This window comes from Dryobates pubescens, chromosome 13, assembly GCF_014839835.1.
Source record: "Dryobates pubescens isolate bDryPub1 chromosome 13, bDryPub1.pri, whole genome shotgun sequence".
NCBI classification, from domain to species: domain Eukaryota; kingdom Metazoa; phylum Chordata; class Aves; order Piciformes; family Picidae; genus Dryobates; species Dryobates pubescens.
Genome location: NC_071624.1, coordinates 5,411,731 through 5,424,352, shown reverse-complemented (window position 1 = coordinate 5,424,352; position 12,622 = coordinate 5,411,731). Strand labels below are relative to the sequence as shown.

The window sequence follows — 12,622 nt, the reverse complement described above, 5'->3', positions numbered from 1 at the left end:
GCTTGCTTAGCCTGGAGAAGAGGAGGCTCAGAGGAGACCTTATTGCTGTCTACAACTACCTGAAGGGAGGTTGTAGCCAGGTGAGAGTTGGTCTCTTCTCCCAGGCAACCACCAACAGAACAAGAGGACACAGTCTCAAGATGCAACAGGGGAGGTTTAGGCTGGATGTTAGGAAGACGTTCTTCACAGAAAGAGTGATTTGCCATTGGAATGTGCTGCTCAGGGAGGTGGTGGAGTCACCATCACTGGAGGTGTTTAAGAAGAGACTGGATGGGGCGCTTGGTGCCATGGTTTATTTGATTAGATGGTGTTGCGTGATAGGTTGGACTTGATGATCTCAAAGGTCTTTTCCAACCTGGTAAATTCCATTCTATACCCACTGTACCAGAAATTACAGTGAACTCAAGACCTGGTGTAACCACCACAATCCCTGAGCTCAGGCTACCACCTTGTCAGAATCCTGAATAAGCACAGATCACCTGCTTCAGCAAAGCTTTAAAATAACTTGCCAAAAGTGTTCCACATGGTATCATGGTGAAAACTAAAATACTAGCGTGAAAAGTTCTGCATCCCAGCAGTATGAACTTCCATGAACACAGTCTGTGCTTCCTACATCAGGGAATCACAGGATCATTTCAGTTGGAAATGACCTTTACATTTGAGTCCAACCACTATCTAAACTCTAGCAATGCTAATGCTAAATGATGTCTCTCTGACATCTTTGCCTCTCTTAAACACCTCAAGGGATGGGGATTCAACCACCTCCCTCAGAGCCTGTTCCAGTGTTTAACCCTCTCAGTGAAGAAGTTTCTGTTCGTGTGCAACCTAAACTTCCCCTGGTGCAATTTGAGGACATTTCCTACCAACCTACCACTTGTTACTGCAGGGAGAAGAGACTAACACTCACCTTACTACAATCTCCTTTCAGGGAGTTGTAGAGAGTGAGAAGGTTTCACCTCAGCCTCCTTTTCTCCAGACTAAACAACGCCAATTCCCTCAGCTGCTCCTCAGCAGACCTCCTTCTCCAGACCCTTCACCAACTTCATTGCCCTCCTCTGGACATGCTCCAGCACCTCAATGTCTTTCTTGTAGTGAGGGCTCCAAAACTGAATGCAGTACTCAAGGTGTGGCTTCACCAGTGCTTGAGCAAAGGGTGACAATCCCTTCCCTGGTCCTGCTGGACACACTACTGCTGATATAGGGCAGGATGCTGTTGGCCTTCTTTATGTACCTTTTGTTTTTCATAAACATACTGGGCATATTCTTTTACAGTTTCTCAACACAAATGGAAAGACTACTTGACAGTACTCATTAGTGCTAGGATCTCAACTCTTTAACATTGGGTATAGTACTCTAGTTCAGAAAAACAATATATAAACTTGAATTATTCTCCAAAAAAACGAAGAGACAGACAAGGAGGTTTCAGTACACACTGTGGAGTATAATGTGTCAGTTACATTGCTGTTTTTATGGGCTTCAAATTCTCTGCATTACAAATTCCTCCAGTCTCATAACTGTCAACAACAAAGGAATTTGAGAAATTTTACCTGCTCTAAGTGTTTGAGGCCCTCTTCATCATCTGGGTCAGTGGGAATGTTGCCCATGCCTGGAGCAGCTGTGACAGGTGTCTGAACTGTCCGCAAAGCAGGATTTGAAGTGGAAACAGGTGGAGAAAGATGAGCAGGAGAAGCTGTGTCTGCAGGAATCTGTGGTAAAGGTTGGGCAACAGAAGCCAAATCTAAAAGAAAAATGTTAAAAGGAATTAATTTCCTTTAACATAAATGAAAATTACTTTTAAGAACTTACTGCAGCATGCATCCAGCAGCAAAAAATTAGCACCAAAGCAAGCCTTTTCAGATCACTGCACACTGGCACTGCTTACAGCACAAGTCCCCAACCTGACTTCAAGGGAAAACCATCTTAGTCCAGACTGATCTGCGCTACCACAACAAAACATATCCACAACTACCTGATGTTTCTCTAGGCTGTACTGCAATGTGAAGTACCAGTGCACTGCATTTGAGATGGTGTATTCAACAAATCCTGCATTTGTAGACCATGCGGTGAATCCCAGCATTTCATCACCATAATCTCTTAAAAGAGACCAAGACTAATCCCAAGTAATGGAAACTTAAGGAATTTATCAAAGGTATTACCTTCCCCTCTGTTAGACATCTTGGCTGGCGGTGTATTCTCTGATCGACTCTCTTTATCTTCTGCTTTTTCTATTCTCTCTGTCACAGACTCTTCCTTCCTTTCAAACAGGCTTGTCTGCAGTGGGTCTGGAGGTTGGGATTTCGGTGGCGTATCTGACCTGGCAGCTGGTGAAGATGTTCGCACTGCTTCTTCCACTGCTTCTGTAACATTGAGTAACTGTATAAACAGAAACTCTACACTGCAGAATAGAATAGACACATGAGAATTCTCCCTTACCTGCCGCTACTCTATCTGTTTTCTCCCCTTCTTTCTTGGTGGCCTTTTCATGCTCTTTGGCTTCTTCATTGTGGCTCCCTTCAGAGTCAGATCTTTCTTCCCCTTCCTCCACAGGTCGGAAGTCCATCTCCTGTTCCTCAGGGATTGGCTCCTTCTGCACCTTCTATAAAGTCAACATAATCATCCATAATCCACACAAAACAACAGGACATTTTCTCAAAGAGAGCAAAGGGCCCAAGACAGCTTCTCACCTTCAAAGAAAGAAAAGCTCCAGACGAGTCAAATGTTCCCATTTCTTCTTCTGCATCTTCTAAACACCACTCAGGGAGACTGTCCCTGTCATCATCCATGCTGCCACTCCCACACCGTACTCGTCGATAGCCCCGTTCGTCATCTCGTTCCCGGAAATCAAACTCAAACCTCCGCCGCCGCTCCATGTGCTCCCGCCAGCCTGCAGAACGAGGGCCGTCTAAGGTGGGGGGAAAGCAACTTTACAAGACAGTCCTAGGGGATAGTAGCTTACTTGGAAAGACAAAAGGGTGAATGAAGAGATGACAGTGATATAACTCAGAAAACCCTTACAGGGTACAGTCCACCTATGAAGAGGCATCTTAAAGGACAAAGGAAAGGAAAGACGCATCTCACCATTTAGTAGGAGACTTCGAAATACTGTCCCATGTCCATCCCCAGATTATAAACTCTATTATGAGCATCAAAAAACTATGTCAGGCTAAGAAAGCTGGACTACATCTAAAACATGCTGGAGCACCCACACAAGACAAGCAACACTAGAGACTTGCTCAATTTACCAGTCATCATTAACTCCAAATCTTTTTTGGTTTCTTTACACATATAATGTTTTCTATTAGGCAACCTGAAAAAGTCACATCCTGAACAAACCACTCATGCTTTTTTCCCCTCCTGCCCTCAGAAAGAGTTTTGAGCATATATGTGAAAAGGGGACTAATGACTACAAAAAACACCTTTGAAAAGAGCTGTTTAAGTCTTTGGAATGCCAAAACTTAGAATGATAAAGAACATGAAGCAAAATTCTCCAAACACTTTTAACACTTTTCTTTCTATTCTAGTCAGAAGACATCTTCACTCAGCCAACCTTAAAAATCTCTGACTGCAATACTGCTATTTAAACTGTAAAGAGCTTGCTCTTATGGAAAGCAAAGTGGGAGTAAAAGGATCATAAATTAACTTTACACCCAAGAGGAGTTATCTTTACCAGACAAATGCAAAGCAAAATTGAAAGCATGTTAATTTTCAGTGCTTTTAAGAGGGCTGTGTATCTTCTGGAGAAAGAATCCTTTTTTCAATCTCAGAATTTGTGCAATCAGTGCAGTCTCACTGTTTATCAAACAGCTACCAATTTTTTTTTATTTAAGTCACAGTAAAGAGGAAAAACTGTTCACTTGGCTTCCTGTGAATGAGCAATGTGTCTACATCATCCCAGTTACTCACAAAAATCCACCTTCATGTCACAAATACAGGAAATGTAAAACAAACTCCTCCTAGAAATACTATGGACTTTATATACTAAAAAAGAAACACAAAAGGTGAGACTTCAACAGAGCATTCACTACACCATATGTGCTTATTTGCAAGCAATTCCACTGTGCAACTTAATCTATGTTTTTATTTATGACATGGAATCTGCTTTTATTTATGACATTACGCTCTTCTTGGGGATGCCCAATGACAGGACGAGCGGAAGCTGAGGCACAGGAAATGCCATATAAGCATGAGGAAAAGATTTTTCACTGTGAGGCTGACAGAACATTGGAACAAGCTGCCCAGGGGGTTGTGGGGTCTCCCTGTCTGAAGATATTCAAAACCTGCCTGAAGACGTTCCTGTGTGATCTGGCATAGGTGATCCTGCTCTGGCAGGGAAGTTGGACTGGATGATCTTTTGAGGTCCCTTCCAACCCCTAACATTCTGTGAAATACCAAAACTGTCCTATTGATGTTCTTAAGCAACCTTCATGTCATTTAAAAAAGAAGTAAGGTAAGACTGCACTTACCTCATCTTCTCTGCCTGCTTTAAATGAGTTTCTATCATCTTAGGGCCATTATGTCAATCTCCTGCTCATCAGTAACTTCTCAAATAAGATGTAAGCAAACAGGCTCACTGAAGATGCACTAATGGAGTTAATACTCCAGAGAGCTCAAGAACCACTTCATGCATCCTCTTCAAGTGGATGTCTGCATTATGTCCCATGAATCTCTGCCCAAAAGTCCCTGGCATCTAAATTAGTGCAGTCCCAGGATATGTAAGTTTCTAAGAGGTTCTTTACGTGCAAGTCACACATGCTGTTCAAGCTTAAAAGAACATGTTAAAATGCTGTTCCATTCTAAAAGAACAAAAGCATCTCTGGGATCAAGCAGTAAGTAAGACTATACAATCTACTTGAAAGACAGCATCAGAAGCAGCACTAAGTTTACAGAATCACAAAATCAACCAGCTTTTGGGTGTTTTTTTTTTGAAGATACTGTATATGAACCTAATTTTTATTTTGCTCAATTTTAGAGCAAGATTATGCACAAGGGGGTTGTGCATAAAATGAGCAGATTTAGGTCAGCCACCCTAGTAAACATAGCTGAAAGAACAAGACGAATTCAAAAGCTGGAAAAATAGTGGTCTATGGGAGTCAAACTATTATTTGCTTAACAGAAGAAGGTAAACTCAAGCCTGACAACTGCTGTGTTCTTCTAAACTATTCTCACTCCAACAGAAAAACAAACACACACACACTAGCAGCATACAATCTAGTAGGGAGTACGCAGAGCCAAATCAAAGGAAGGTTCAGCTAAACAAATGACAACAGTACTCTGAAGACATTTCTCTATTTTTAGCACAACACATGATTAGCACTATTATCTAACAACAGAATAAGTACTAAGCAGCAGTTTAAGCCATGCCAATTTGAGTTAATTGTTTAAAGCAAGAATGTGATTAAAACAGTTGTGATGGTCCTGTGGCTACTACTAACAGGAGAATTTAAATACAGCTCTGACCAAAGCTGAGAGACTAGTTCAACACAGCTGGTGGCTCAGTCTGTCTCAATGCTAACAGCTTCTCTGCAGATCTACAGAATTCCTAGAATAGCCTTTTTAGGATACCTGCTAAAGCCTAACTTGTAAGCAGTTATTTCGTCTACTACAGCAAAAATTCAAATAACTAGTACTACCTATGATGATCTGGATGAGGAGAGAGAGTCCACCATTAGTAAGTTTGCAGATGACACCAAGTTGGGGGCAGGTGTTAGAGGATAGAAGGGCTCTCCAGAGGGACCTTGACAGGCTGGACAAATGGGCACAGTCCAACATGATGGCATTTAACAAGTCCAAGTGCTGGGTGATGCATTTTGGTCACAACAACCCCAAGCAGTGCTACAGGCTGGGGACAGAGTGGTTGGAGAGTGGCCATGCAGCGAGGGACCTGGGGGTACTGGTTATAATAGGCTGAACATGAGCCAGCAGTGTGCCCAGGTGGCCAAAAAGGCCAATGGCCTGTATCAGGAATAGTGTGGCCAGCAGGAGCAGGGAAGTCATTCTGCCCCTGTACTCAGCACTGGCTAGGCCACACCTTGAGTACTGTGTCCAGTTCCGGGCCCAGAAGGGCCAGAGAAGGGCAACAAAGCTTGGGGAGGGGTTTGGAGCACAAGCCCTATGGGGAGAGGCTGAGGGAGCTGGGCTTGCTTAGCCTGAAGAAGAGAAGGCTCAGAGGAGACCTTATGGCTGTCTACAACTACCTGAAGGGAGGTTGTAGCCAGGTGGGAGTTGGTCTCTTCTCCCAAGCAACCACCAATAGAACAAGAGGACACAGTCTCAAGATGCAACAGGGGAGGTTTAGGCTGGATGTTAGGAAGAAGTTCTTCACAGAAAGAGTGACTGGCCATTGGAATGGGCTGCTCAGGGAGGTGGTGGAGTCACCATCACTGGAGGTGTTCAGGAATAAGACTGGATGGGGCGCTTGGTGCCATGGTCTAGTTGATTAGATGGTGTTGGATGATAGGTTGGACTTGATGATCTCAAAGGTCTTTTCCAACCTGGTTAATTCTATTCTATTTTGTGACCAAGAGCCTCGTGTATGCCAAAACAGTATTTAAGGACTGAAACCACAGGAACTTTAGCTATCTGTGCCCCAAACTTTATGTCACCTCCCTTTTCCTCTGCTTCCCCCATGCCCCGATTCACCCACTGCCTTTTCCTTATAACCACAGCTGCATTTTTGCCTAGATCTCCTCTCACCTGGACTGTGAGGGCGCCACCTCTCACCATCCCTCCGTGACCCAGCCAGTCGCCAACCTCCATCATCATCTTCTCCATTCTGTTCCTCCCTGAAGATTCGCCAGTTCTCACTCTCAGAGCGTATAAACTCATGCTTCCTCCCCGTTGTTGCTGTCCCACCTTCCTCAAAGTTTGGTCTCACTGCAAAGAAATCACATGCCAGTCAACATGCATCCCTGTCTTTAGGTACCTAGGAAAAAAAAAGTTGAAATCTTGCTCCCTTAGAGGCAAAAAAAGCACCAGAATTGACAACAGGAACCTAGGACAAGAATGAAAGTTAATGAAGGAAAAAAATGGAGAGGTTAAGGAAAATCTTCCATGTACCTAAATACCTTGGGGTAGAAAGACTAAGAAAAGCAAAACAGAAACTACACACACACAAAAAACCCAAAACACAAAGCAACCCACAAACAAACAAAAAAAACCCCACCACACCAAAAAAAACCCAACCCAAAACACAAACCCACACCCAGAAGAAAGCAAAGCATACAGTCAATTATTACATGGCTAGGAAAGACAGAAAAAGATGACAAGAAACACACTGAAGAAAAATAGGAATACAGGAAACTAAACATCTCACATTTTATACAGAGCAAACATACTTGCTAGTTCTGCAATAAAAAGAATATGAGATCTACATATTTGATCCAATAGAGGCACAGTGTTCTTGCAATGTTTTAAGAGACTGAAAATTCAAAGTAGGATCAAAAAAGAAACACATAATATTAACACTATCTTGGGACTCCATCTTCTAGAGAGCCAGGGACAGCATATTCAGTGAGAAGAAAATCTAGTCAAGCTCAAGTATGAGTCTGCAACAGAGGTTTAAGAGGTAAGATAGTCTTTTAGTTTCTAATTTGTGTTATAATAAAACTAAACCATAAAATCCTCAAGTACTTAACAAAGAGCAACACTTCGTGAACATGCCACAAAAGGATGATGCAAATACTTCTCACAACCCACATTATACACCAGTAACTCAGGCTAAGACATGCATGCTGCTTTCACTATTGATTCATCCTGACAATGATACTTCACCACCAAAATAAACGAGAGTGCTAGCTTCAGGACTTCTGGGTTTTCTGTTTCTTTAAGTATGTTTAGCTATGTAGCACCAGAGTTCTCATAGGAATCACTGTGACACCACTTCTTTGCTGATGCTATTAACCAGTGTTAATCTGAAATTGTGTAGTTATCTTTAAAAATAAAAATGAAACTAAGTACTAGAGACTGGTATACCTAATTTTGCTTCTTTCAGTCTTAGGATGATACTTGGTTAAGATTTTATGCCTGCTTGCTTAGGAAAACACAAGCATGAGTATGCGCTAAGATTCCTGGGGTAGAAAGGGATGGTTTCAAGAATTTAGTTTAGGAAGGATAGGAGATTGCATTCCCCTTTCTTTGTATCATGCAGATTTTCAGTCAGTGAACAAATTGAAGAAAATCTGAAGAACAAGCACTTGAAATTCTACAGTATATCAACCCTCTGAACCCTGTTCAGAGCTCCAAAACTCTTCCAACATAGAGATAGTGCACTCTGGAAACAGGAAACAGTCTTTGGACTTGGCATATATCTTGGAGAAAAACAAATATCCCTTCTCCAGAATCTCAAAACACGGGAGGGGAAAAAAAACCAACAATCACAACAAAAAAACCCAACTACCACATCATCTTTCTCCAGTTCAAAATTTTCCACAGTATCTTGTTTTAAAGAAGGACTACACTGGAAGAGTAAAGGGGGAATTCAAGCCAGAATACTGAATCCATGAAGTTTCCTATTTCCCATGCTCCAGGTTCACATCAAATCCTTTTACCACTGCCACAGGAACACATTTCTACAAGAATTACCAAGATAGTAGGCCCCCTGACCCATCAGACAGGTGAGGCAGGAAACACCCCAACATTTAAGGTACAAGAGTTCTTCCACCCTGATGACTACAAGTGACTAGAGGCCCTCAGAAAGGTAACTGGAATACCTCCCTCAAGTTGTTTCTACACAAAGAGCTAAAGTGCATCAACTAAAATACATCAGCAGTACCAACAGGCAATCTAAGCTATGATAGACCCCATTTACTTCATTGAAGGGAAGGAACATCTGGCTAAAGACCACTTCGGTACTTGCTGGGCTTTGGGAACACAGTGTATTTTGGAAGTCGCTGGCAATACTGGCTCTGAATAAATCTAAACTGCTGAGACATTCAACTCCTTTCATTTGGTAGGTGCAACGTTGACAAATTTACTTATCTAGAATGGATAAATCTCTGTAAATGAAGATCCATCACACTGCAGAATCTAAGAATGGTAAGGGATGAAAGGAACCTCTGGAGGTCATGTATTCCAACCCTCTGCTAAAACAGGTTTGCCTAGAGCAGGTTATTCAGGAACTCATCCAGACAGGTTTTAAGTCTCTCCAGATAAGGGAATTCCACAACTTCTCTGGGCAGCCTTGTTCCAATGCTCCAGCACCCCCAAAATAATGAAGCTTTTCCTTATGTTTAGACAGAAAAACCACATTGTTTTCCCATGTCTCACAAAAGATGAACAAAGGCAACAAGCTATACAGAAAATCTATGACTGAGGGACACTGGTTGGTGGTTGTCTTTTTTTTCCTGCTTCATTTTTGATGTCTGAAACAAGTCACATAGAAGAATGCAACAGGAAGTGCAGGGAAGCCTCTCAGGACTGCTCCCTAGGTGGGCTTCATGCAGGTGAAAAATAGAGCCAAGTCAGCTGAAAGTAAAACACATACAGGAGAGAAGACTGAGAAGGAAAATTACTCATTCACTATTTTTAGATAAATTTCTGAATATCATACTTTTCTAGTCTACTCTTCTCAAAATTCACAGCTACTACCTGACACTCATTCAGCAGTATTTATTTTAGACTCTACAAATTAAGGGGAAAAGAGATGTAATGCCTTTCAGTTGTTAGTAAGTTAGGATTTTGGAGACTGTTCTTTAACACTAGCAAACTGTCAGCTCACAGGCTGTTTTGCTCTTCCAAAATACATCTTTGGGAAAGAAAGTTACCTGAAGTATACTGTGAAGTCTACTTTGCCACTGAATATCCATATGTTCTTAGTCTCCCTGCAGAAATAGTCAAGCTACAGGCATACACAAATTATTTTTAGTGCTTAAGACAAATTGTTTTGCCCCCAAGAACTACACTAGGGAAGTCCAGTTTTGCTCCCAAGAATTAAACTATCAAAGTCAAGTTTTGTATTCTGAACTTGCAGAAAATGGCATCCCCATTTGCTACTGTGGAGTTTGAAATACATCTCTACAGTGGTGACAAAACATCAAACGCTCTTTGTTGATATCAGACACCAGTGGGATCCTGCCCCTCCTCTCATTTTAAGTTCTATAGCATTAGAAATCTAAGAAACTACTCAATCAGAAGGGCTCAATATTACATTCATCTGAGAATGGTATCACCTGTGATACTGACACTTTCCTAAGTACAGCAGCACTTCAATGTGATGTATCAGATGACTGTTCCAATGCCACACATCAGTAGAATTAAGGAGAGAAAATGTAATCTACAACAGCCTCAGGACCTTCTCCTACACTTTTTCTTTTGTACTAGGACACCATACCAAGCAATATTCAAAGACAGAAAAGTACTTTCAAAGCAGACCTGGCATTACATATACTATCTGGTCACAGGTTAAAGATAAGGAAAAAACCCAAGCTATTCAAGGGACAGGCAACAACGAGCTGTATAAAGGAATACTCCTACAGCTTACATCTGAGTTCATAACTTCCAAAGTCCTAGCACATTATCTTTGCAAACTCTTTCTAGAATTGAGAACGCTCATTTCAGCTGAAATTGCTTAGGTCACAGAGTCAGTATTTGGCAACGTTTTTAGGATGAAAAAACTAAAAAGCAATGTATGATTTTGCCTTGGACTAATTGACTGGACTTCCTGAAGAGAAGGAGCAGTAAAAGGGCACCTCTGTTCTAGTCTGTCACAAAGCCAGCAATGGTGTTTACAGGAAACTTCAGATAGAGCCTAGTGGTATCCTGCCAAAAAAACCCTACAGCTGTGCAACATCGACTCGAAGGGAGACTAACTGTGAAGAACAAGACTGAGACCTAGCCCCACAGCAAGATGTTTATGAAGAGGAGTCATTAACAGAACGGCAAATCACCTCTGTTCTCCATGCTGTCTGTCCATGTTTCCTGTGACACTCACTGGAGAGAATTAACGGGGAAGTGGTGATGGATAGCAACACTGTTTCCCCTGAGGAGGTGAACAACTAAGAGAGTCTGTTAAGTGTTCTGACTTGCTTTTCTCTTTCTGCTGCCTGCTACACATGTCTGTAAAAACAGGATACAAAGAAAAGCCTTTGCACATGGTGTTCTTGGAAGAATTCAAAGAACTTTGCCTAGGTGTGCAATTCTATAGCTCACCCTACAGAAGAATAAAACACATAGCCTTAGGATGGTGTTTCCAAAGAAGTGCCACCTTCTCATTAGGGCAGTATTTTGATGTACTAGGACATCATGAAGTGACGCACTTGTAAGCAAAGTCAGTAACAGAGAGCAGAAATTCTGCTGCCTATTTCTAGCTTCACATTTTCTCTCCACAGAAATCTCCATCTTAACAGTAAGTCTCAAAGACATACTACTCAAATACCACTCCAAATTTTTTAATTTTTTTTTTCCACTTTTCTGACCATTATCCTACAAGAAAGACATTGAGGCTCTGGAGCAGGTCCAGAGAAGGGCAGTGAAGCTGGTGAACTGTCTAGAGAACAGGTCTTCAGAGGAGTAGCTGAGGGAACTGGGGTTATTCAGTCTGGAGGAAAGACGGACGAATAGAGACACCCTCACTCTCTACAACAACCTGAAAGGAGGTTTTAGCAAGGTTGGGGTCAGTATTTTCTCCTTAGTAACAAGTGACACAACAAAAGGTAACCGCAGAATCACAGACTGATAGGGGTCAGAAGGGACCTCTGGAGATCAAGTCCAACCCCACTGTTACCACAGCTTCCCCTAGAGCAGGCTGCACAGGATCATGTCTAAGTGTGTTTGGAAAGTTTCCAAAGGAGACTGGATAACATCTCTGGGCAGTCTGGTCCAGTGCTCCTGCACACTCAAAGGTAAAAAAGTTTTTCCTTAATTTCAAGTGAAACCGCCTGTGTTCCAGTTTGTGCCTGTTTCCCTATCTTCTCACCAGCCACCACTGAAAAGAGACCAGACTTATCCTCATGACCTCCACTTATTAGGTATTTATTTTAATTTAGAAGATTCTCTCAGATTCTGTGGTGCTGATGGACATGGTTTAGCACCAGATTTGGTGACAGTTAGACAAGGGTTGGACTTGTGATCTTTGAGGTTTTAGCCAATCAAAATGCTTCTACAATCACCTATCATGAGCATGAGCCAATCTGTAAATTCAGAAGGAATAACCAGAGTTTAATTCCGTCTCTAACACACACCTGGAAATCACATACTGTAGCTATTTCAGCTGCTGTGCAATCTTGTTAGCTTCTCAATTAATTCAGATGAATCAGATTAGACAACTTGTGTCTGGACACCAGACAATTTCTACAGTACAAAATCTGGTTTGTAAGAAAATAGTTCTGGTGAGGAAAAAAAAAAATTAAATCCCATTTGTGAACAAAATAGCCTCTCTATAGTAGAAATTCAATTTTGCTGGAGTAGAGAGGAAAAGATGAAGGGCAAGTTAAATTGCTCCACAGGCTTGCCACAGAAGTGGGAGTCCCCCATGCACTACAATCTTTGCCCTGGTTCCAAAGGTCACACTATGCCCATCAATTTTCTGTGCTGTGCCTGAACACGCATTAAAATTTTCCATACTAACAAATTAAAGAATTAATGTTTTGCAATCGGGGGGAGGAGGGGGAAAGGTAAAGAAAAAATA

General features: G+C 41.9%; 1 protein-coding gene across 1 annotated transcript in view; it reads right to left on the bottom strand.

The window, feature by feature from the left end:
- GIGYF2 (GRB10 interacting GYF protein 2) overlaps positions 1–12,622 on the bottom strand; it is an 83,545-nt gene that overhangs the window by 22,980 nt on the left and 47,943 nt on the right. The window contains exons 9-13 of the mRNA XM_054166647.1: positions 6,694–6,873; positions 2,685–2,902; positions 2,434–2,596; positions 2,157–2,357; positions 1,548–1,738 (exon numbers count right to left, since the gene is read on the bottom strand). Of these exons, the coding sequence (XP_054022622.1) occupies positions 1,548–1,738; positions 2,157–2,357; positions 2,434–2,596; positions 2,685–2,902; positions 6,694–6,873 (953 nt within the window). The remainder of the gene's footprint in view (positions 1–1,547; positions 1,739–2,156; positions 2,358–2,433; positions 2,597–2,684; positions 2,903–6,693; positions 6,874–12,622) is intronic.